General features: G+C 41.8%; 2 protein-coding genes across 3 annotated transcripts in view; one reads left to right on the forward strand and one right to left on the reverse strand.

Moving 5' to 3' along the window:
* pcnx2 (pecanex 2) overlaps window positions 1-17,377 on the reverse strand; it is a 38,744-nt gene extending 21,367 nt beyond the window's left edge. The window contains exons 1-20 of the mRNA XM_026189609.1: window positions 16,836-17,377; window positions 15,330-15,532; window positions 12,961-13,078; window positions 12,829-12,865; window positions 11,447-11,970; window positions 11,169-11,357; window positions 9,519-10,001; window positions 9,250-9,427; window positions 7,743-7,893; window positions 7,471-7,613; window positions 7,006-7,084; window positions 6,600-6,735; window positions 4,807-4,949; window positions 4,380-4,533; window positions 2,524-2,556; window positions 1,990-2,161; window positions 1,763-1,873; window positions 1,450-1,541; window positions 531-640; window positions 91-199 (exon numbers count right to left, since the gene is read on the reverse strand). Of these exons, the coding sequence (XP_026045394.1) occupies window positions 91-199; window positions 531-640; window positions 1,450-1,541; window positions 1,763-1,873; window positions 1,990-2,161; window positions 2,524-2,556; window positions 4,380-4,533; window positions 4,807-4,949; window positions 6,600-6,735; window positions 7,006-7,084; window positions 7,471-7,613; window positions 7,743-7,893; window positions 9,250-9,427; window positions 9,519-10,001; window positions 11,169-11,357; window positions 11,447-11,970; window positions 12,829-12,865; window positions 12,961-13,078; window positions 15,330-15,532; window positions 16,836-16,988 (3,318 nt within the window). The 5' untranslated portion in view covers window positions 16,989-17,377. The remainder of the gene's footprint in view (window positions 1-90; window positions 200-530; window positions 641-1,449; window positions 1,542-1,762; window positions 1,874-1,989; window positions 2,162-2,523; window positions 2,557-4,379; window positions 4,534-4,806; window positions 4,950-6,599; window positions 6,736-7,005; window positions 7,085-7,470; window positions 7,614-7,742; window positions 7,894-9,249; window positions 9,428-9,518; window positions 10,002-11,168; window positions 11,358-11,446; window positions 11,971-12,828; window positions 12,866-12,960; window positions 13,079-15,329; window positions 15,533-16,835) is intronic.
* Window positions 17,378-17,797: 420 nt separating this feature from the next.
* Window positions 17,798-25,283, forward strand: part of map3k21 (mitogen-activated protein kinase kinase kinase 21) — a 29,482-nt gene continuing 21,996 nt past the window's right edge. Inside the window, exon 1 of one of the 2 annotated variants that reach the window (XM_026189543.1) lies at window positions 17,798-19,547. In XM_026189543.1, coding sequence (XP_026045328.1) covers window positions 18,755-19,547 — 793 coding nt within the window. In that variant the 5' untranslated portion in view covers window positions 17,798-18,754. The remainder of the gene's footprint in view (window positions 19,548-25,283) is intronic. The other variant, XM_026189542.1, reaches the window with a different exon arrangement.

The raw sequence follows: 25,283 nt of genomic DNA on the forward strand, positions 1-25,283 counted from the left end.
CTGAGCTAACAGGGACAGGCCTGTAATCCTGGGGCTGATAATAACCTGAACCTCACCATCTTCCACTAATATGAAGATAAATATTGTTACCATGGAATTCTGCAGTTTCTCAGGTAGAGGATCTTTGATGTTTGTATCATCCTCTTCCTCTTCGTCACTCTCCACAAGCGCAGGCATTATCTTTGACTTGATTAGAGATCTGAGAATAAGTATTTTACACGTTTAGATTAGTAATGACCGATGATAATAGGCAGCTAATAATAACAGAATTTATTTATGAAGCTTTTTAACAGCTTCAAATAAAACTTCTGAAGAATACAAATAAAGTGAGTCAGTGACAGTTTTTTAAATAGTATAAGTAGTATCAGCATGTTTCATCGGAGTTATCAACCATCTGCTTCCAGTTCCTTGTGTCAATGATTTCAGCTTTTTCAGCTTTTTTTAAATAAAGAACAAGAGGCTGCTCGCAAGCAAACACACACCCACGCACACACACACACACACACACACACACATCGCGTGATACTTACAGAAGTACAGAAGGGTCACTGCTTTGTCGGCTGAGGTGATAGGAAAGCACCACTAAAAGGCCACAAAAACCAGAGAACAGGGCTGGGGTGTGCTGCTCATCCCATGGTTCCTATAAACACCAACAAACACACACACACAGCAATGTGAGTTGTGAGTGTGTGTGACATGTGCTTGACTAGCAACACCTGTGTGTCACAGTCTTGGGTCATGCAACCCAGTGTTTTGAGTTTCACTGTATTTTGTTATTCATTTATGTTCTAGCTTAGCTTATCCAGTTATTTCTATTTTGCCTAGATTGCTGTTATAGTTCATTGTTTTGTAGATTCCCCTTGTGTTTTCACTCCGTGTTTTGGTCTCACTTACCATTCATATTGTCATGTCTGTCTCATCTTTTTTCCTGTTTTATTTTGAAAGAGTCTGGTGTTCTTTGTTCATTGTATTTAGTTTCACCTCCCCTGTCCCGTCATCAGGTTCATGTGTGTCAGCTGTGTCCTCATGTGTCTCCACTTCTCATGATCACCTCGTGTGTGTATTTAAGTCCTCGTTCATTGTCGCGTCGTCTGTGTATCTAGTCAGCGTCTAGTTTATTTCTGCGTCTGTGCTTTCTGCTTTGTTTACCACCTTTAATCCAGCAAAAATAAAGGCTCGCTTTTCGTTTCAAGTTCAGTGCTGTCTCCTCCACTGTGTTTGCACCTGGGTCCTCACACTTCCACACACAGTCTGCCCTCCCTTGCAGACCGTGACACTTTGTTTAACTGAAGATTATTTTAAAAATTCCTGTACCTGTACTACATGCTTCCCTCTACTCCTTTAACCATTTAGGTGAACACAGCATTAGTTCAACAGGAAAGGAAAAAAGTACGAAAGAAGAAGATAAGTAATGTTACATCCTCTAAGTGCTCTTCCTCTGTTTCCTACCTTGAGAGCGCCGAAGCAGAAACCGTAAAGCAGAGACAGAGCAACCAGACTACGCAAGATGCTGTACACTGCAGAGATGAGACTGGTGGCAGCTGAGACACACAAGTTAGAAAGGTTAAAAATACATACAGTGGTTTAAAATGGCAACAAACTAACTCAGAAGATACTTTTTACTCGATGGCCCTGAAAATCTGTTCTGTCTTTGTATGTATGTTTATGAATAAACAACCAAAAGTTACAGTTTATAGTGAAAATAGGAACTAGGATCTGAATTAGCTAACACGAGCAATGCTAAAATCAAGAGATTAGAAACCTGTTCCTCCAAAAAAGTGCATGTCAATCTGCTCCAGCAGGTAGATGGTAAAGGTGTTGATCTGAGGGAAAAGGCCCACCAGGAAGGTGATTGGGAAGCAGTAGGTAAAACCTGTTTAATGCATAAAACAAAAGACATTTTTATGTATTTATCAAAGGAAAGAAATACTGTTAGCATACTGCAAGCAACTGCATCTGCATGTTTTCTCCTGTTGCATTTATCCCTACCCACTAGGAGGTCTCGTAAGAAGCGCAGAACATCATAGCAGACGATGGTGACTCCATAAAGGCTGGAGACCGGCAGATCCTTCCTCCTCAGCAGCTGCTCCAGCACCCAGATCAGAGCACAGAAAATGCAGAAGTAGGCCGCTCGGCTGTAGGCCACCAGTTGGTTGTGACCCTGGAGACATAGAGGGATGCCACCTGTAGGGGTTTACCCTGATTTCCATCACAGTAAGATAACACCTACACCTAAACACCTTCCTGTGTTTTCACAGTAATATGACACAACTACCATAGCGTCAAATAAGGCAGATCCTCTGTAGCCACTCTGCATGTTCACCAGTCAAAGCTCAGCAAAATTATTCACATGGAAAAAAGGAACTGTTTTGAAATTCATAACATCATATATCAAAAACTGCCACACTGAAGAGGAAGAGCAGTCACACGCACACACAACAAGGATGCACGTGTTTCCAAATTATTAGTGATTATTATACAATCTTTTCAGTATTTTTTTCAGTAACAAAGAAACAAACTTACATGGGTTGGTGAAGCTGCATCTGGTTGAACACTCTGCAAAACAAACCCATAAAAGCCAGTTTGAAAACAGCAGCAATAATACCAACTTTAGTCTGACAACATCCATCCACCAATCCTTTCATCTACCCATTCATCCATTTTCTGCTGCTTATCTGCGTCATTGGGTTATCTGTGTAAGTATCCACTGTAAAAGCTACGATTTAGAACCTCGACTTCACTTCAGATCAATCCTTGACTGCTGTTGAACTGGAGATGGCTGTTCATGTCTTCATCTCCTCCTACTTAAATTATTGTAATTCACTATTTTCTTATCTGTCTAAAGCATTTACCAATTTCCTTCAATCTTTCCAAAATGCGGCTGCAAAGCTTTTAACTCACACGCACAAATTTTGATCATATCAGCCCATTGTTAAAGCACCTGCAGTGGCTTCCAGTCAGGCTTAGGTTTCAGTTACAAACCTTGGTTCTTACTTGTATGGCCTTGGGTGAAGCCCCCAACTATATCATCAAATTACTCCACCCCTATTCACAATGCTGGATCCTTAGGTCCTCGGATAGAGGTTTTCTTGTGATCCCACATACTAGTCTGAAAACTAAGGAGGATTATGCATTTCAAATCTTAGCACCAAAACTGTGGAATAGCTTAACACTCTCTCTTCATGTTCGGGTCATGTTTTTGTGTTCTCTGTTGTTTTATTTGGTTCATGTGTGCTCATTCTGACCTCACATTAGCTGTCTTTTTTACCGATAGTCTGAAAGGCACTTTATGACTGCTTTCTTGCCTCAATAAATACATTTTACTTTTACTTTACTTTTACCCCCAGATCTTCCTCTCACTAACCAACTCCTCTAGCTTTTCTGGGGGGACAGCAAGGAATTCCAAAGCCAGCTTGGAGATGTAATCTCTCCAGCGTGTCCTGTGTTTGCCCCGAAATCTCCTGCAGGGGGGGACATGCCTGGAACATCTCACTTAGACTGTATCCATGTCAGATGCCTGAGCCACCTCAACTGGCTCCTTTTGATGTGGAGAAGTAGTGGCTCTACTCCTAGTCCCTTCCAAATAACCAAACTCCTTACCCTGTCTCTAAGGCTGAGCCCAGCCACTCTTTGGTGGAAGCACATTTATTCAGTCACCAAGCAGCAGAACACCAAAGCCTCTGCTTTTGACTACCACCTGACCAACAGGAGGGCTGGACCATAGGCCAGAATGAGCCACCTGGGTAGGCCCTGGCCACCAGACACTCACTGATGAGCTCCTCCAGCAGACCTGGTTCCTAGTATCCCCAATCCAGGAAAGTTAACATAGCCCAGTGTTGTTTTTTTCTATAGAGATCCTATGAATCACAGTTAATCTGGCCATTCACTCAGGGCCTGTTTGCCTTTGGAGATCCTATATAGCACATAACTCCAGGGATCACCAGGACATACAAATCTCTCCACCATAATGAGAGGGCGATTCATGGATGAGAAAATATGCAGCATAACATAGTGGGAGTTTAGTGTCTGAGGTAGGTCATCATTTCCTTGTTTCTGTATATATCATATTTCATTATATTTGACTAAATATTCTCTCTGGAGGCTGGAGGGTCTATAAAGCAGTGACTGACTAAATTAGTGTGCAGGCTTTGCTGCATTTCAGCAGAGAGGAAGTGAGTGGGAGTAAACAGGAACTGGCAAGTCTGAGGTCAGTTTTACTTTTTGTCTATATTTAGTGCCCATGGCTAATATTTTGACCTCACACTTTATTCCTTAAACGCAGCACAAGCTGTACCTATTAATGTGGCAATTACATCATGTTGGATTTTGTCCTCAGTTTGATATACAGCATCTTTATCCTGGACTGAAGACTTTTTTACCTTCAGTAATGAATAGTGGCAGCTGGCAATGACCAGACAGAACTGGAAGATCCAGAAGTCTTTGAAGCACCCATGGTTGAGAAGCACAAAACCCAGAAAGGAAACCAGGAAGGCCATGAAGACTGCAACTAGATTCTCCAGAACATCCTGGTTTCTATTATAAAAAAAAGCAGCACATGCAAAAGGCAGAGACAGGTCACAGCAGAGCCTCTAATACCTTATTAGGAAGGAAGAGTGCAAAGAAAAGAAGTGACTCAAAGAGAGACCTGATGCTGAACAATGTTCTTCACCACACAGTGAAGGATACAGGAGATATAAATACTAACGTGACATACAAAAACTCATCTCTAAAATTTTGTATGTAAACTAGATTTTATTTTCAAAGTGTGAACAGCTGGAAGATCTTACAGCAGGTTTTGTGTGTTACCTGTCCAAAAGGGCGAGCAGTGTGAGTCGGTCATATAAAATGTTGATCCACTTCCCAGGAAACAGTTTGAGTTTGTAATAAATTTTCCTGGCCGGCTTCTCCTGAGTGGACGTCTCTGATGAGTCATCCAAAGAATCCTCTTCCTGACACATACACACACACATGCACACGGACATAAGCAGCTTACACCGACTGAAATTTCAGTGCAATAATACAGAAAACAAAAACAGTCTGCTGTTTGAAACCTACATGATCCCGCATAATTCAAAATGCAGTCTTTTTATAACCAGATCTCTGAAAATGAGGTGCAGTACCGATTCATTCGCAAATCGTAATTTGATGTTTCAGCTTCAATAACTGATCCAGACAGCTTATGTCACTCTTGCTCGTCTGGGTCCAGATGCAATAAAGACTGATTCAGGATTGACCTTCTTGCTACTACAACAGCCTGACAGAGACAAGACATTAATTGGATTTAGCTAAGTTAAGTGGGCCATTCTAATGTGCATATAGAATATATATATTTTAAAATATATGCTGCCTAGCAACCTGTCCAGGGTGTAACCGCTGCTCACTCTATTACAGCTGACAGGCTCCTCCTAAGTTGAGGATGGCACGAGCAATCCTACCTGAATAAACAGTTAAGAAAATGGATGAATTGCTATTACTAGTAACCACACTGAGAAAAGTGTAACAACAGTAGAGACAAATAGCATATAAATATGGGACTGTTTATGTTTATGTACAACAAACTTAATTTAGATGTATGTATGATTAAGGGATCACGTCAACCATCCATTTTCTAAAAATGAGTGTACGCATGAAGTGTAATGAAAAACTGGTGTGTTTGTTCAATTGTATATACACCCGTGGAGTAACAGGGGACTTCATAACTTTCATAATGGTTGCACATTTACATCTATTATGGGTTATCTATGCATGTAAATAACGTACGTGACAAGAAGGCATACAATTACATGCTGGAAAAAAGCTACTCATCCAACATTAAACTTTTGATGTAGTCCGTAAATACACGACACTTGACTTCATAAGTTAAAATGTCTAATGTGGTAATAAAAATCTGAATTTGGAGACATCAAAACTGGTTGCATATTCAATTCAATATCTGCTAAATTAGATGCTATTGTCATGTAATTACAATTATGCTTTTATATGTGCATAAATGTTACAAATGGGTCATTTTAGCCTGCTGGTAGGTGGTTGCTAAGCAACGTGATGACATCCCAATAGTTAACATAAATATGAAGGATTTAAGTTGTGACTGTGCGCTAACTGTGGCTGCTCGACTGCTATGGTATAGGAGGAGTTTATAGAGAAACAGGCAGACAGATATGGTGTGTTATATTAAGAGTTACTGTAAATTAAGTACTTGGATACAAAAAAAACCTGATAAATTTATCAATGGATTCATTTCATCACCTGGTTAAAGTACCTCAGGAGTTTTTTTTAAAGAAGGAAGCAGATGTGTTGTCAATCTCACATCATTTGGGTTCCTTATAAAACATTTACAAACCCCTTTTGTAACCTTGTTTATTCTCAGGCTTCTTGTTGACTCCCTTTACAACATTTCTTGAGATTATTTTCATATCAGATTTATTATAAATTTGATGTTACTGGGTTGCAAAGCATACATATATATATATATATATATATATATATATATATATATATATATATATATATATATATATATATATATATATATATATATATATATATATATATATATATATATATATATATATATATATACACAAAAAGGAGACAGACACCTGGAAGATCTCGGGGTGCGTTCTTCGTGGCCGAAGCCTGTGTGCAGGGATGATGCGTCGCTGGAAAGGGCAGTCACTGTGACCGCCCGCAAGGCCGTCCTGACACTCTGAGTTGGAGGAAGTCGACAGCAGGTCACTGAAGACACACACAGTGGAAGTTGATGTGAGTATGTGGAATATACTTGATTATACAGGCAGAGATTACAGTTTAGCAGAGGATGGAAACGGGCACTGACATAAGATGATGTTTAGAAAAGCTCATGGGAGCAGTTACAGACAGCATGCAGGTAGAGAAAGAAGGGAAAAAAACAACAGAAAAATAAAAATTATTTATAACGGACAACTTGTTGCAGGCAGATGAAGAGGGGGACGGGTGGAGGGTGGAATGAAGATATAACAACAGTACCACATGTTGCCGGTAATGAGCTCTGCTCCTAGCGGCAGATTGAGAGCTCTCTCTGCATACAGCTTACGAGGCCTGTCTCCTGGTGACACAAACAGACACATTGAACTAGTCAGACACGCTCTATTTTGATAATAATAGCTTGGATTTGTTTAGCATTGCAGCCATCTGAGACTGAAGGGCTGAAAATCTTGGAGCCATTCCAGGAAATTGTCATATAATCTACAAGCTGCTATCATTGTGTGTGTGGGAAGCTGCTGGCAATGCTTCCCACACACACAATGTATTTGCACAGAAAATCATAATATTATTAGACCCCCCCAGATACTGACTGAGGATATTAACAGCACATGGTTGTTGATTGTGACTACAGGCAATTCAATTGTCTCCTGCATGAAACACATGAAATTTCTAAGAAGTAACAAAAAGATAAGGCAGTCTAAACGCTGGACAAGACTAGCTACTTACGGTGTACAGTATGAAAGGTGTAGGCCTCTTCTTTGTTGGTAGCCTCTGGTCTGCAGATGACCTGCAGCATGGAGCTCTCAGATTGAGACGTTTGCGAAGGAAGGGAATCGTAATCCGGATCCTTTTCTCTGTCTGTCTGTGGACTGCAGACAAGAAACAGAATCAGCCAGAGATCCTGGATGCTAATAGATTATATAAGTGCTGTAAACATGTGCTTATATCTGTGTGTGTGAAATCAGCTGAAACATGTGAGAAGTTAATGGAACGCTTACCTGTCAGGAGAGACTATTGGGATCTGTGTAGGTGGTATAGCCTGTAGTGTGTTGGTAGGCAGACTGGTGGGTGGTTTGGGTCTCTCTGGTTTGTTGTCAGTGTTGCTATCGGTTACTGTTTCATCTTGTTTCGAAGTTGCACTTTGATTTTCTGTACATGGATTAAAGGAAATCATTTTAATCAAATGCACTTTTCCAACCTTTTTCTTCTATCTATCTATCTATCTATCTATCTATCTATCTATCTATCTATCTATCTATCTATCTATCTATCTATCTATCTATCTATCTATCTATCTATCTATCACACCACCATCTCTCACCTGGAAGTGCAGGGCCGTTACGCCAGGCTGCTCTTTGTTGACTTTAGCTCTGCTTTCAATATGATACTCCCGGACAGACTAATAGTTAAACTGCTGGAAATTGGACTTCCTTCTACCACCTGCCGCTGGATCAGAGACTTCCTCTCAGACCGTGTACAGAGAGTTAGAGTGGGGCCTCATCTTTCCTCAGCCCTCAGCCTCAACACCGGCTCTCCACAAGGCTGTGTACTGAGTCCCCTACTGTACACTCTGTACACACATGACTGTGTTAGTTCCCACCCAGACAACACAGTCATCAAGTTTGCAGATGATACCACCGTGGTGGGGCTCATCTCAGGGGGAGATGAGACGGCGTACAGAGCTGAAGTTCAGAGGCTGTCAGATTGGTGTGCAGATAACAACCTGGACCTCAATACCACCAAGACAAAAGAACTGGTAGTTGACTTCAGAAGGAGGAAGTCCGAGCTGCAGCCTGTCAGCATCAACGGGGAGTGCGTGGAAAGGGTCTCCAGTTTCAAGTTTCTGGGTGTGCACATAGACACAGACCTCCAATGGAGCTCTAACACCTCTGCGGTCTTAAAGAAGGCCCAACAGCGTCTCCACTTTCTGAGAATCCTCAGAAAAATGGACCTGAAGAAGGAGCTGCTGACCGTCTTCTACCGCTGCTCCATTGAAAGTGTGCTGACATATTGCATCGGTGTGTGGTTCTCCAGCTGCACCACAGCACAGAGAAAGGCACTCCAGAGGGTCATCAACATGGCCGGAGGTTCAGGCTGCTGAGGTCCCGAACAAATAGACTCAAGGACAGCTTTTACAACAGGGCAATAGCCCTGATCAGTGTAAATAGCTGACCTGACTGCCTACCTCCCTGGACGTTTTTAGGGGGGAGGTAACAATGTTTAAAATAATAACAATAATAATATTTATATTTATAACAAGGTGCAATAATAATTAATGTGCAATAATAACAGTGTGCAATACACATACACTTATTCTTCTTTTTTATACTAAGTTAATATACTGTGTTGTGTTGTTTGTTGCGTTGTGATGTGTCATTTCGTGTCGTGTTGTGTTATATGCAGTGCCGACGTAGGACAGTTTTCCAATTTCATTGTACTACTGTACAATGTATGACTGTGCAATGACAATAAAGAGTTATCTTATCTTATCTTATCTTTCTTTACCTTCGTCTGTAGCTTCAACTTCCTCTTTGTGCTCTGGCTTCTCCTCTTCTTGTGTACTGCCACCTCCCCCTCTGGTACTCAGGGATCCCAACAAGGAAACAAACTCCAAGAAGTTTGATTCATTGGGAATCTGGCCCTCCTTTGCCTCCAGGTCTGATTTGGAACTGGTCATGGTAGCCTGACAGACAATGAGAAATATTTGTGAGTTTTTTGGGCGGTCATTTCTCAAATGGACACAGAAATACAAAGGGGCAAATCTATCAACATACCGTGTTGTGTGAGCGGCCTGAAAGCAGAACTGCATCTTTCCCGCTGTCCATGCTCAGCCCTCGGATGTGAGTCCTCCCACCAGGTCCGTAGCGACCCAGAGTTTGGGGCAGGCGCAGGAACCCTTGTGAGTCCACGTTTGCTTCCAGAGAGTCCGTGTCATCTGGGTGGGAGTGGACGTCGATACCCGACGAGCTGTTATCATTTGTCAGCTGTGGACTAGGTGTGCTGTCAGCGGTGATTTGCAGACTAAGACGTTTCTGCTCTGGATCTGCGCACTCGAGCATGGTGGACTCAGAGCTGGTGGTTTCTCTGCATAAGTGGAACTCTTCACTTTGGCTTGTAGTCATGTGCTGTTTCGGGGTGGGGTCGTCCTCTGAGCAGATCACTTCCTCTCCCTCTTCCGAGTCCTGCTTCTCCTCCTCAGGGGAGTCGAAGGTGATGACAGGGATTTTGATGTGACTTTCTCCTGCATCCTTCTGAGCCTTGCGGGGTACACAGAGACATGTCACTTGTACTTTCCCTCGAACGTAACAACACCTCTGACATAAATCAACCGGCATTTAACAGCCGACAAACTGAACACTATAACACACACAGAATACAAAATCTGATCTTCTGCATATATTTGGAGACTTAGAAATATGTCTACCTAACAAACACTGTCAAATTCTTTTGCACTTTGAGTTTCATACAGCAGCTAAGAACCAAACAAATAGTAAAGGTACACAATTTCAAAGTAGATAAAATAATAAAGAAATACAATGAAAACACAAAAAGACATTTAGATGCTGAATCAAATTTGAATAAAGGTCTGATTTCGCTGGGAAAAAATGAGCTTTTATACTGTTTACTGCTATCTTTGGTCATCTACAGCATGAACCTGAGAGCACTGAAGGAGATTGGTTTAAAACAAACCACTAAGGAAATTACTTAGACTACTAAAACTGGGTTAAGAGCTGTCCAACACATTAGTAAAACCTGGGAGCAAAGCAGTGAACCACGATCTTCTGGAAAGAAATATGTTGGAAAAACATCTTCAATGATGAACAGAGATCACTTCAAAGTTTAGTGAAATCACATTGTGAAAAAAATCAACAGCAGCACTCAGGGTTAGTTTAATTGTGAAAGTAAGAGCATTTCCACACAAAGATAACTTAGGGATTGGGACTACATAGCTGTGGAGCTTTAAAGAAACCACTTATCAGAGAGGCTAGTCAGAAAGAAAGGTTTCAGTTTGCTAGGGAGCATAAAAATGTGACCCTGACTGGGTGCATCAGGGTAAGAAGAGGTGGATGAAGTGATGATGGGGGCTGTGTTATGATCTAGGGTTGGTCAAATCCAGGTTCAGCAATGATATTTCCCTTAAAAATGTTGTCAACTGACAACATTTGTTATTACAGTTCTCTTCAGCTGACCAAAAATGTATTTTAACACTTAGGAGAGATGCCAAGGTTTCTACAGGTTAAAAATATTGCTGGTTTTCAATGACCTGTGTGCCTGTGACATTTAAAATGATGAAGTCACCGTGATGCAACTACACTTGGGTAGTGGAATGAGATCATTTTAACATTTTAAAAGCTATGTAAATAGGGACAACACCAAGACACAAACATTATGTGTTTAAAAGTAACTGAGTAATTGATTCTGACCTGTGCATTCTCCAAAAGGCTCTGCTTGACGCTCTCTTCCAACTGAGCAGCAGTCTGAGGATCACAGCTCATAGTGATGATGATCTTGACTGTGTCGCTGTCGTCCAAGTGAGCTGGCACAGGTCCGGGGCCAGAGTTGTCTACCAGAACCACTTCAATCTCATCAGAACAGTATGTCTCCTCCACAGCCTACTCATAAAGAAAAATACTCGTAATAAACCCGGCCCTTCAAATTCAAATTGATCAAACATGTCTTCTTACTCTTTTATGAGGTCTACCTGTGTAGGAGGTTCTGGGATTTCAATGACATGCTCCTGGTCCTCATGGGGAGTCTCCAGTGAGTTGTTGTTGGCATCTGAGGCCTGTTTATGCCCCTCACTCTCCTCCTCACTCTCATCTTCACTTCCCTTGGAAGAAGGGAAACCTTCATCGGCTATTTCTCTGTCTGCAGTCTCTTTATCCTCAGAGTCTTTTTCCTCTATTCTGTCTTGCTCTGACTCTTTCTCTGCTGTCCTTTCCTGCTCCGACTGCTCTTTGTTAATCCCTGTCAAAGATCCCTTAATGTCTATCCCTTCTTTCACAGGTTCAGTTTCAATTGTTTCTGTATCAGTTTTCTCTATCCCACCCGCAGATTCAGACTGGAGCTCCTCTTTTTCAGCTTGGGATGGGGGCCTCTGCTGGGCCTGCAGCAGGGGGGCAGCCTGATCGGGATTGGGGCTAGAGAGATCATCAGGAGATGGCTCTGGGCTTGGCTGCAAGCCTCCCTCCACAGGCCTCTCCTCTGCAGCAGTTCTGTCTTTCTCTGGAATGAAATGCAAATTAAATTTGTTGATTTTAAAGCGTAATATTAATAAAAGCCACAATAAAGCTTTAAATCCTACAGTGGAAATAGTATAATACCCATATTAGTTGGCTGCAGCAATAACACACACAATTCAAACTATTACAGTAGATATCTTCCCATTGGGGAGGAAGCTATAGATTCATCCTTCTACTATTAAAAACAAATGGCACCATTTTTGCACAATAATCTGGTGCATTGCACCCGAGGATTTGGATTTCTTTTTTTTTCTTCCTTTTTCAATCAGCTGACTGGGCTCTTACTAATCACCAGTCCATTAGGTCATAACTTTACTGAAAGCAGTCAGCTGCTCTTGTTGGCCGGCTGCTAACTCTGTGATGTTTCCTTGGGAGGAAGTTGTCGGCCTGGATCGTGTAAGAAGCCATCCAATACAGTAGGGAAGAGGAACAGCTTTCTTTCAGCACAGACTGATTTTGACAACACACTAAACAGGAAACAGGTCTGTTACAATGAACCTTTCATGAGGGTTAAACTGCTGCATCCTGTCTTCACAGTTTTTGCATGCTTATCTCTTAGTCATATTGTTTGTGCCATTTTTAACATCCCAAATAACCACAAGGTAGTCTATTGGCATTGCTTCATACTTCATACTTAGTGTCAGTCTGACTAAAGTTTCACTAGGTTAAAAAAAATGAAACACTACAATTTGAGATGACTCGATCATTCCAAAACACAAAATCAATCTGCAGTTTACAAATAGTCACCATGGGGATGAATACAGTGCTATAGAAGAACCAGTCCATTTGTCATGTTTTTTTCCTTTATTAGTTAACTATCTGTATCTTAGATTAGCATTACCTTCCACGGTCTTCACCTCATCTGACTTTGAGCAGTCCTGTATGGAGGACAATTCAAAAGGTTGGGATTACAATTTAGACATAACACAGTATCCTCACACTGCCAGGTGTTAATATTTAAACCTTCTCTCACCACCCCAATCAGTCCCGGGTCAGTTTCAGTCTGTTTCACCGTCACCTGGATCACTGAACTGGGACGCTTCCGAGCCAACGTAGTCATGGCAACACTGTCAGGGACTGTGCTGCTCTTCCTAACGGCCAAAGACATGAGATGAAAACAGACACAGTTAAGTAAGAATGTGAATAATGTAGCACATTTTTTAAATACAGTGATGTACAGGTTAGAGATACAGATGAATAAAGAACACACAAATATACTGCTTTATACGTGTAAATGAATTAAAACTCAATTTTAGTCCCAATGCAGTTAAAGAAAAACTCTAAAAACTGATGTAAAGACATTTTTTTGTTTATTTTTTAAAGCTGTTTACAGACTAACCCTAATGGTAAACACATAATCACCTGCTGATTTACTACGATTGTATGAGCTGGGTCACCAAGAGGTGGAGCAGGATTCAAAAGTGCAGAGACATAAGAAACGGCAACACTTTGAAGTGCTATATTTGTGATAAGCAATACCTTAAAATTAGAGAAAAGGAACCTTTGAAGAGCGTCTCAGGATTTCCGCCACAGAGAGGCCTAAGAGGTCTAAATTAAGTTCTAATAGAAATATATTACCCTCAAAAAGTCCCTTCTCAGCAGTCAGGGCTTTCTGAAAGTTCAAAAACTTGAGCTTGTGGAGCTCAAAGTGCCAAACAGTTCCAAAGGTCATACGTACAATTGCTAGAAAAAATATGCTTGATTATTTTAGAGGAGGTGTTTCAAACATTTTGTGCCCAAAGTCTACCAAAGGGCAAATCAAAATTTCAGCATGCATCGTATCTGCCTTAAACAGTATCTCTATCATCTAAATTCTTCTGTCTCTTTTGGACTGTACTGTACGACTAAGGAAATCCTGGAAGCCCATTTGAAGCATCTAGACTTAGCATAAAACCCCTTTGCAAGAGTGTTGCCTTTAAGTTTCTTTTGCTTTGCAATAAGCTCGACAAGCGTATGTCTTTCACACAATCAAGTATCCTTTGCTGCCCCCAATTCAGGTCCAGAGTTGTTTTGATCTTTCTCTAAGAAGGGATGTTTTTCTGCCTCACAGCAGACTGTTTGGGAACTGCTTTAAAGTGTACTGCAGAAATGGCTGATTACATTTTTTAACACAACATCACACTTTGCCCTCTCATTCCCAGTTCAACAAACCAGACAGAGAGAGAGAGACGGAGAGGCTGGAGAGTGGTAGTCAAGTGAAATAAAAGGTGAATGAACAGAGGGAGCAGCATTAATGGAAAATCAGAAGTAAAGCAGAAGTAAAATATGGGTTTTTTTTATACTGGGTATGTTCTGAAATACAAATAAATATGCTCACACCTCCACTCAACCCTGCAGGAAGGTGCCAAATTGAGTGTGTGTGTGTGTGTGTGTGTGTGTGTGTGTGTGTGTGTGTGTGTGTGTGTGTGTGTGTGTGTGTGTGTGTGTGTGTGTGTGTGTGTGTATGCGTGCTGCTTGTCAAACAAACAGCCAAGATGTAACCTGGTCGCTACGATTTTATATAAAGTTTCACATGTAAAAGCCATAAAACAGCAATTGATACATCAGCGGACAGAGAAAAAATTAACAGTGTGAAGAAATCCTGCAAGTTCCTTGGGAGGGAAATTTCGAGGAACAAGTACCTACTAAAACGTTGCAAGATGTCAACTGATTTGGAGTCTATAGTTGACATAAGTTAGCAGAGACAGAGACAGTCTATGGAACTCATTACATCAGTGCACCATTTTTAAAGGTGTATTTTAAATTCTATTTTAAATTCTAAAACACACTGACTCTTACAGATGAAAAAGTAGAAAGAAATACTTTCGTTTGTATTTCCTTTTTCATCTCAACTCAATTAAATGTAACACATTCACACAGAGAACAAGATTTTTTTTGTCTCTGTGCAGATCAAGTGTCTCAGTGAAGGGGCTGACTGAAGATCACTGACCTCTCCTCATTAGCTCGCTCACTCACCGAAACTGTACTTTGAGTCTTTGAAATGAAGTAGAGAGAGTGCATCCCACTTTGAGACACTTGATCATGAAAGTAATCCCATCTCAGACAGAGGGAGAAAAGCACAGAGACACATAAAGAGAAAGAAAGGCGGGACTAAAATGGAGAGTGATGCTTGGCTATGTTTAGTATTGGTGGTATTATTTTAAAATTGGGTCTCAGGCCTAAATGTATAATTTCATGTTAATAATTAAGCTGTGTCATTAGGGATTTATACCTCTGGCCTAGATCTTGTGTTGGTTATCCGAGTAGGGGAGCAGCTCAAGGCACAAGGAAAATTTTTTCTTGGTAGTTATATATTTACAGCTATTTCATATTTATCCCACTCACTGCATTTTTGGTTTTTACCTGATGCTGGGGGGCAGGCAAGAATCTGAGGCATTACTTTTCTTCTCCTGAGCTTTGCTGAGGTCAGAAAGGCTGCTGCGGACCACTGCCTCGCCCTCGTCGAACATCAAGTGCAGCCGATAGTTGGCGAGCTTGATAAGGACGAAGAAAACAGTGATGGAGGAGCAGTAGATGCTCAGAGCCATTGTAGTGGGAGGCAAAGCCTGTGGAGAAGAAAGGAAGAGCTTAGTCATATTGAAATCAGCATTTCCTGAATCTCCTGACTCCACCAGGACAGAGTTTGATTTAATTCTTCAAGCTTTAGCACCACCAATTTCTTTTGATTTATATTGCAACACAGCCTCAGCACACTGCAAGATCTGATTTTGATATATTGGTAGATTAATAAAGTTTACTAGTCCACTGGGGAGAAATTGCCTGTAGCAAAGAACAGGAATATCAAAGGCAAAGTATCATGCCAATCATGAGTCATAATGTCCCAGAGAGAGTTCTTGCTGTTTTGAATGTTTGCTATTGTCCCTCAACTTCCTTCCATCATTTATCCTGCGCTGAATACGACCTTCACAAAAAACGCTAAAAAACTTGAAATTTGAAACACCTTCCCTTGGAAAGCTTGTGTTGTTTCTGCAGGGGAAGCAGTGGATGTTTTCACACAGTCTAGAAACTGTCAGCAACAACAATTTAATATAGAATCAGTGCCAAAGTGTTTACCGTCTGAGGTGTCAGTCACACATCACCATCTGCCTTAATAGCTAAAATATGTGACTGGCTAATTTCGGGATCATCAAAACAGATATAATCAGCAATATCTTATCTTTGATAAACTGCTTACAAAAATGTACTCTGTGTACAATAAGCTGCCATTGCACTGTTTGCACAATCAAGTCACATTACCCTTTCAGTATTTGTACTGTTTTGCCATAATGTCTCCTATTAATTGCCTATTCACAGGTTAATGTGTTTGACCTATAGGTAAGCTGTATGGCAGGAACACAGAGGTCACTGAAGATGTCCCTTCAAAGACGAAGGGGTCAAATTTGGTTGTATTGTATTGTATTGTAGTGGAGGTTGGGCAGTAAAAGTCGAGACTATATATAACTGGGCTTTCCGCCTCTATTAATCACCATATAGCATGAAGCATCATCAGCCCGTGTATTGTCACTGGGAGTAATGCAGCCAGTGTCGCACCTTTATCAAAGCCCATGGCATGAAAATATTAGTGAACCACATTTCACGCTTTCTGGCTCCACCACTGTCACATCCAGGAGCAGCCATGCTTTCACTTACTGCATGCGGGAGAAAAATACTGCGACAGTGCCCTTTTTCCTGGCCTTGTGTTTCCATCAGCTGCTACATTGCGTGATATTCCATTCTCCTACAGCTTGTGGTTGTTGTTTTTTTCTCCCAAGGATAAACAGGGGCATTATTACAATTTTACCTAGGTAGTGTGGGCACCTTACACCCCACGCACGGCCTTGAACGTCACGTTCCTCAATAAAAACTCACCAGATGGAGAGACAAGGGCAACATCAGGAGGAATATCCACAGATAGAGGTGACATGAGTTGTTGAATTTATTCTGGTCCGGGTCGTGGTACCAGCCCCCGGTCAGGGATGCCCAGACCCCCTGACGGAGGGTTTGCACAACCTGTGAGCCCATCTCCCCTCCTCTCCCCTCCTCTCCGCTCAGGTTGGACTGGCTGATGGTGATGATGATGATGATGCTGGTGCTGCTAGGCTACAATGAAATGATCTCCTCTATCTAATCATGCATGCTACTGTCGCTACGCCTCCATGTTGGCGCGACGCAGCTTGACTCTTGAGTCTTTCCTTTCATGGCTCGGTCTTCCTCAGCGTTGTCCTCTCGTCTGCCGTTTCCCATCCCAGTGTCGATGCGTGCATTGCTGCTGCTGCTGCTGCCGCGGTCCTCATCATGTTCGTCTCTATCCTTCCTCTCTCTCCTCTCAGGCTTGCCTGTACAGATGCGCAGCTCTGACCACCCCCTCCCTTCTGTCTTTTTCACTCCTCCTCTCTCCATATTCATCCATGTCCATTATGCGAGTTCCACCTTCAATCAAACACTTTGCGACATGCAATCAAGCCACGTTGTGCATTACATACAATGTATTTGTAGCCTTGTAGCCTGTACAGACCATGAATTGCGCACAGTATTTAAAGGTTTTAGAGCTTACGTTTAAAAATAATGTACAGCGGTGCAAACATGCAAAACATATTATATTATATTATATTATATTATATTATATTATATTATATTATATTATATTATATTATATTATATTATATTATATTATATTATATTATATTATGCATGTGCACGTGTCTTTTTGTGGTCCACTATCGTTATAATTTCCCTGAAGGCGCGCTCTCTTCATGCATTCCTACAGTGACTCCTCCCCCTCCCCCCTGCTGCTGCTGCTTTGGTCACGTGTCAGGTGTCCACCAATGAGAGCACAGCGCAGCTTGCAACGGGAGCACCAGCCGTGTCCCCTGATCTTGTGTCCAGCCACTGCTGGGTCCGACTCCGTCTGGCGAGAACGTTAGCGGGATCTTGTTTTGATTAAAGTTGACGGATCTTTTTCAATTTCATATTTTATACCCTGTATTGTTTGTGTGGAAGTACAGGATATATACTGTGGTTCCCGAGTACTTATCCGTTGGCTGTTTTTTCCCCGCACATCACCGAAAGAGAAATAAACTTTGGAATTAACCGATCTCAAAGTGGAGAGGAGCAACTTTTCCAACAGGCTGACCTATGCTAAGCTAATCAGCTAAGCCAGAAGTCTGGAATGCAGTTGAAATTCCAGTTAAAAGTCCACAAAGGAGCGCACGAACCGTCCGTTTCACTATTCGGTGACTATATGAGATTTACTAGAGACTCTCACAGTGAAAGCTACTCCGCGGAGCCTCTCCGTATTTGGTCGGAATGGACGCTGCAGGTGCACCTCTTGAGGCACCTGCGAAAACTTGGTAACTTGAGAGCTAACTTTAGCCTTTTCACGTTAGCATTCAGCAGAACCAGACAGTGTTTTGTGATAGCTTTAAATTAATTTAGCTTGGCAGTTAATTGTTATTTTTCGCTTTACTGGCATTAACCAGGAGCTTTAAAAAGCGTCGTTAGCTAACCCGTATTTCGGCTAACTTAGCCGGCAACCTCGCTAGCTAGTTATTGACCCTCACACTTGTACCGGAGTGGCGACGTGGATACAGACGCGCTCTCCCACGGGACTTTGGACACAGTTTGACCACGGCGTGGAGTGCACAAGGATACCCCCTCCTCTGTTTTCATCGGATAGTGTCTTATATGTGACAGCATGAGGATTTCAAAAAGTTACAAGTTACCTTTTTAAAGTTTTCATTTTGTCCAAAAAGCGCTGCACCCTATGGTGTCGCTACGGCCACCGAGAAATGGATGTCTCGCAGGCCGCTTTCCCAAACGGTGAAGGGCGGCCGGGCGGCGGTGGGACCGGGGAACATGCTTGGGCAGAGTCCCCCTCAGTTCGGGCTTGGGCTCACTCTGCCCCGCTGTGCCCAACTCGATCCCTGTGGACAGCTGCTTATGACTACGAGGCGAGCGGCGAGGACGAACTCAGCCTCAGGCGAGGTGATGTAGTAGAAGTCCTGTCCAAGGACGCTGCGATCTCCGGGGACGAGGGATGGTGGACGGGGAAAATCAACCACAGGGTAGGGATTTTCCCTTCCAATTATGTCACCTATCAGCCCGCTATATACCGTCTCCCAGCTACAAGTGTGTCGACGGGGGTACCAGAGCGAGTCCCGAGCTCGCCCGTCCAGATCCCTTTTAGTGAACTGGTATTAGAGGAGATCATAGGCGTGGGTGGATTTGGTAAGGTTTACCGGGGCACATGGAAAGATCAGGAGGTCGCTGTGAAGGCGGCTCGGCAGGACCCAGATGAAGACATAACGGCAACCGCCGCCAGTGTTAAACAAGAAGCTAAACTTTTCTCGATGCTTCAGCACCCCAATATTATTAAACTGGAAGGGGTGTGTTTGGAGGAGCCTAACCTGTGCCTGGTCATGGAGTATGCCCGAGGCGGGACACTGAACCGGGCGCTGACCGGAAGGCGAATCCCTCCACACATCCTGGTCAACTGGGCTGTGCAGATTGCACGCGGGATGCACTATCTACACGAGGAGGCCGTGGTACCCATTATCCATCGTGACCTGAAGTCTAGCAACAGTAAGCAAAGATCGATGTGTGTGTGTGTGTTTGTGATTAAGACAGATAAATTGAGGTAACATAACTTGCAGAAGGATATTTTGCACTTCATCTTTTAGTCATTTATGTTATGTTAGTTATGCTTTGGTTTCATTCTGCTCTGTCACTCTTTAGGTGTTAACTAACTCTTTTAAATCACTTGTTTCATGTTTCCATCATCCCAGAATATGTGTCAGTGCTGTTTTGCAACTCCACATGTACCAACCTGTCACACAAATAATGATAGTTTACCATTTCCTTAGTCACATGACACATTTGGAAAGGTTCACTGTATGTTTATTAGTTATTTGGAAGCACAGCATTGTGACTGCAATATGAGGTTGCCTATTTCCCACAGCTGCCATAGTACTGCTCTGTACTCATGACGTCTTACAGTTTAAGAAGTTTGTGGTTTATGAAGTGGTGGGGGATGCTATTAAGAGGATGTGAAATGAAGTCAGTTTGCTCAGCTGGGCTGCTCCCTCTTGACTCATTCCTTATCCTTTGACTAACACACACACACACACACACACACACACACACACACACACACACTTGCTTTCCAGACCCCTCTCCACCAGCAGGTGAAATGCTGTTCAAATAAATTCGGAGATTTAACAAACATATTAGGTAGACACAATCTGTCAACACTATCGGGCCATGTCCTTCATCACCACCTGGCAGTAGCAAAGTTCATAGGTGGAAAAAGAAATCATATGGAAGTTTGGTTTAGGCTTTTTAAGAAATATAACCTTTACGTAATGGATTTTCAACAGAACTACAACTGCTATAAACATTTGGTTTAGGAACAAAAATTCTTGAGTAGGTCTCACTTTTGAGCCTTTAAAAAATAATAGTTCATTTAGCTGCACTTGGTACAGTGTATTGGGCCAACTGTGCCGGTTCCACCATGGACTGGTAATTGACAACAGGCCAGAGAACTTTCCCAGGACTGAATAATGAATGGACAGGTCTTGATGAGAAAAAGGTTCTGACTCGCATACCCACTGACACAGGCTGCTCACTTCAACTCAGGTGTGTTTATGTGTGTAATTTGACTCCAAACACTTTTGTGACCGGAGACGCTTATCAACCCTGGGCCATGTGGGGAACCGCTCCAGTGCACTGATCCCTTATCTCCAGCTCTGGGAAGCAGTGTGTGAACACAGGGGCGAAACCTGTGAAATGTATACATACCAGGCCCTCTGTAATCATAGGTCAGGATGTGTGATTGGATTTTAAAAAGAACTGTGATGCACAAAGTCCCATGTATGCATGTATATGTTGTTATTGCTTCTGTTTCCAAATTTTTTCAGTTATTGGTATTATTAATTTTTAACAGCTTTATGATAAACTACTTAATATAAAATGTGCTGATTTGGGTCTCTCTGTGGTTCGAAGTTAGCAGATACCACTAAAGATGTGATAAACGTCACACTCCTCTCCGCTGATGTGACAACCACACAATCTTGTGATCTACTTCATTGGTCACAGGCATGGAGAGTCTCCTAGTCACAGAAATGCTTGAGCAATGTGGTATGTTGCGGTGGCATGCCGTAAAGGCTAAGACTATGGCAAATGTAAAGGGAAGTGACAGAAGTAAGAAAATTTGTACTAAAGTGCTCTAACTGAGGCATTTTTTTGCTATGGCAATTAAAAAAAACAAAAAAAACTTTTAAAAAGTCATAAAAGCACAGCTCTGGCTTCCTCTAACAGTCCAGTCCAAAGACATGTTAACTTAAATTAACTTGTGATTCTGTATTGCCCGTACCCCGCCTCCTGGCCTATGGTAGCTGCGATGCCCCCCCCCCCCCCCCCCCCCCCCCCTCTCCCTGCTCTGATAAGAGCAAGCGGAAAGACGATGGATAAAAGCACATAAGCTGTGAAATGCTACAATAATAACATACCAATGTGTAAGAGCGCTTCCCTACAAATACATATTTTCAATATATGCAATTTCAGTTCATGCTGTTTTGGGTGTTTCTATTGATAATCAATGTTGCCTATGGATACTGTTAACTTATTAATAATAATTTGGACTATAGCTGTAAAAAGAATTAAGTTACTAGCTTTTGTAGCCATCAGTAAAACATAATCATCACATTATTTTGAAATGCGTTTCATGTTGATGTGTTTTTGTGCATGTGACACACTTGATTAAATGTTATGAACAGTGTAGAAGAGCCCCACCCTTCAAGCAGTCTTATTTAGGATGAAGCTTTGTGTTAATTATAGGGCAGATGGAGAGAAAGGATTTAACTGCTGTTTAGACTGTTTGAGCTAATCGGATGTTTGGTGAACATACACAAACAGACTCCTCCAAACAGGCACAGTGCTGCTAACGCAACTCTTTATGTTTGTCCTGCCACTTCACTGTGACCTAGATATAGCATAGGCTTTTATTAAAGGAGGACCGTTTAAACTAAAATTAGGAGACTTTGATTAGTGTGTTTCTGCAAAGTTGAGGTATAATGAAATTCTGAACTCAGATCTCTATCATATAGCTGAATGAAGAGCACAATAATAAGCAATGCCTACAGAAAGAGGACAGAAAATTATGCCAATAGTCGATTTTTCAGAAGTCTGAAAATCTGAAGTCAATATAAAGTGTACTCTAAATAAACTGAGAATGGATGGCACTGTATGTGTTTGTTTAGAACTAGGGTAGCAAGTTCACAAAAGACTCTCTCCTAAACACAAATAGAAAAATGGCACCCTGGGGCGTGTTGGGTTGTTTTCCCAGTTACAAAAAAAGAGGGGGAGATCCAGCTTAGGAAAGTTGTTGCATCTGTTAATGTTCCCAGTTGTCTGTTTGCTTTGGCATTATGTGTGCTTAGGTCAATCAGAAAAGCATCTAAACATTTGTACTGATCCACATTAATGGCATTTGATACCTGTTGTGCAGTTTTTGTCATTTTTAATTCTGTTGTGTTTTGAGTTGTTGATTTTGAGACATTTTGTTCTGTCAGACTGTTTCATTGTCTTCTCTCAGTTTAAACCAGGACTTGTACAAGTATACACTAAACTTTTCCAGCTTTACTCAACTCTCTGTCTGTCATTTATCAACTTGGAGTGTACACATGCTCCACACAGGCAAACATACAGCTATTTGATCAATGATTAGCCTGTAAAGTAATATGTTGGAAGTCAGCAAGATTTGCCCAATCTCCTTTGTGTTTTTCAACCTAATCTGTAAAATCCCAGCCTGCAGGGAGGAATGTTGCTAATGAGGATAAAAGCTTAACATACGTTTACACAATGGACTGGTCAAGCAGCGGTTGCTAGGCTACTGTGGCCAGAAGAATGGCTAGGACTCGGAGGGTCTCAAAGCCCTCGTTTTGTTTTGTTCCGTTCATATTTAATCTCCCAGAGAGCAGCGGTACTCTTTTATTGCCACAAACTAAGGGGGTTTCCCTTGTTACTTCGTTATTTTCCTCCTTGCTCCATCCTCCTCCATCCACTTGCCACTTCTTATTTTTTGTGGCTGCATTTGAGCCAACATTTGTTTTTGTGTTTTTTTTTTAATCTTTAAAACATTAGCGTTATAATTTAAGCAGAGAGTTCTTCTTTAGCTTTGTCCATGCTCACATCTGTATGTACCATAGTTGCCTTTTCATCCACAAAAAAAGAAAATGGGGTTTGTTGTGGTGACATTTATGGAGTTTACTATGAAACAACCCTGCGGCTTGTTATGTGCACTGGAAATTTTCCAGAGTAGCTCTGTGTTGGGCATGCAACTTGCATGTTTAGGGTTTCTAAATGTAATTTGTACTGTATGTCCACTAAACAGACAGGGACTTTTCCTGGCTAAAACAGGGCCTCTGATGGTTTAGCATATATCTATTCAATTCTGGTCAAGAATGCCAAAGTTTTATGAGGATAAGTTTATGGCTAATTTTGGTTGGAATATTTTGCCGTTTTCACCCTTATTGTGCTTACTTTGTTTAGTATTATTCATTAGATTCATCCAGGTCCTCCCTTTTTGTGTTCTAGTCCACTATGACTTGCATAATTTTCCTAAAGTTTGAGCAGGTGGATTCCATAAAGCAGCAAATATGAGCAGGAAGTCACACTGAAACCTGGCCCTGAGCCAGCACGCATAATCATTGGAGTTTCACACATATTTTGGTGCAAGCAGTACTATGCCAGGAATGCATGCTTGAATGCCATTGAAACTGATAGAGTTCATTTGGAGCGTGTGCAACTGCATCCTCCCATCAGTCTCTGCCTTTTGTTAGACTTCAACACACTGTCTCTGTGTTCCCCTCCCTCTCCTTGTTTCTCCACACACTCATCTTCTGTAGATTAGTGAAGACCTGACAGATGCCACAGAAGCGCTGGAGGGATTTCCTTTCAGACCTGTACACTGAAAGTGGCACAGATGTAGCAGGCAGTGAAAAATTTAGAATAGCCAACACCACTGAAGGATAATATTGTGACAGCCACCAGATCTCAGTGCTTAGCCTTGTGCATAACAAGTGACCCTGTTATGTCCAGTGCTGTATGTTGCACACATAAATTATGGGCTTCTCAGCCAGGTTATAACTGGCTGGAAAATGCCTCAACATACATGGATTCAAGTAGAAAATGCAAGTTTTCCAGGCTTAAGAAAGGCAGTAAATAGGCCCTGTAATCATATTGTGAATAATAAATGTATCTGCCATGAATGTGTTTTTGCTGGAGCTAAAAATAGATTTGGAAGAAATTACTGAAGTAGAAAGCAGTGATTCACCTATCAAATATTTTGTACCGAGACTAAGAGGAATGGCTTACCAGCTTGGTGCACTGTTAGCTTTGTTAACTTTGAATAGCCTTTGCTATCATCCCTCAAAATCATCTTACTTCTGTAGGAACAACTTTTTAGACAAAACTTCTTTAAACTCTGTTTTTCTTTACTAGGTCACAATGCAAAGCGAAAACAGGCTTGAAGTAGCTCAGAAACAGTGTCCCTGGAGATAATCTTTTTTTTTTCTTCACTGTATTTTGTGTTATCTTAGTCTACAATTGAATAAGAAGAAAATATAAGCGAAAAGTTACCAAAGCTTGACTATGTGTTGCAGGGCAACTTTTCTCTGGCTTCCCACAATTACCCCTGGTGACACACAGACAGTTACTGCCTGTATTTTCTCTGACAAGAGAATGGGCAGAGGGGAGAGAGGAGGAGTTGAGATGCTTTCACTGTGTTTTTTATGACCTCTCCCTGACTGCACCTATTGTTGCAGGGCCGGGTGAAAAGGAAAAGGGCCCACAGCTGAGAAGAGCTGCCTTCCAAATCAACCAATCCCCTCCATTTGCCTCTGTAGCTCACTAGCACATTGATAGATGCTAGTGTAGACAAAAAAAAAACTAGCTGCATACTTCAAACATTTGATATGTTTAAATTGGCCTATTTAAAGGTTAATTCAAGCTTTTACAGACCCAAAGGTGGAGAGGAAGAGGATAGACAAAGAGCAACTGGCCCAGGGAGATGTGACCATGATAGATGGATTTAACCAGCCATTAGCCCTGATCCTTTTCCCATCGACCAGAATGCCTGGGGGCACTCTCCTTTCCACCAGTATAGACAGACCAGTCACTGAATATTTAGCAGCCTTGTTTCTGCTTACTACAGGAAACTCCCTTGCGCTCATGCTTAGTCAGTTGGCACGGTTACGAAAATACTGCCACATCAAGTTAGGAGACCACGCTTTAAACTCTGTAAATATTTTTACTGGCGCA

This window comes from Astatotilapia calliptera, chromosome 13 (genome assembly GCF_900246225.1).
Source record: "Astatotilapia calliptera chromosome 13, fAstCal1.2, whole genome shotgun sequence".
Classification (NCBI taxonomy): domain Eukaryota; kingdom Metazoa; phylum Chordata; class Actinopteri; order Cichliformes; family Cichlidae; genus Astatotilapia; species Astatotilapia calliptera.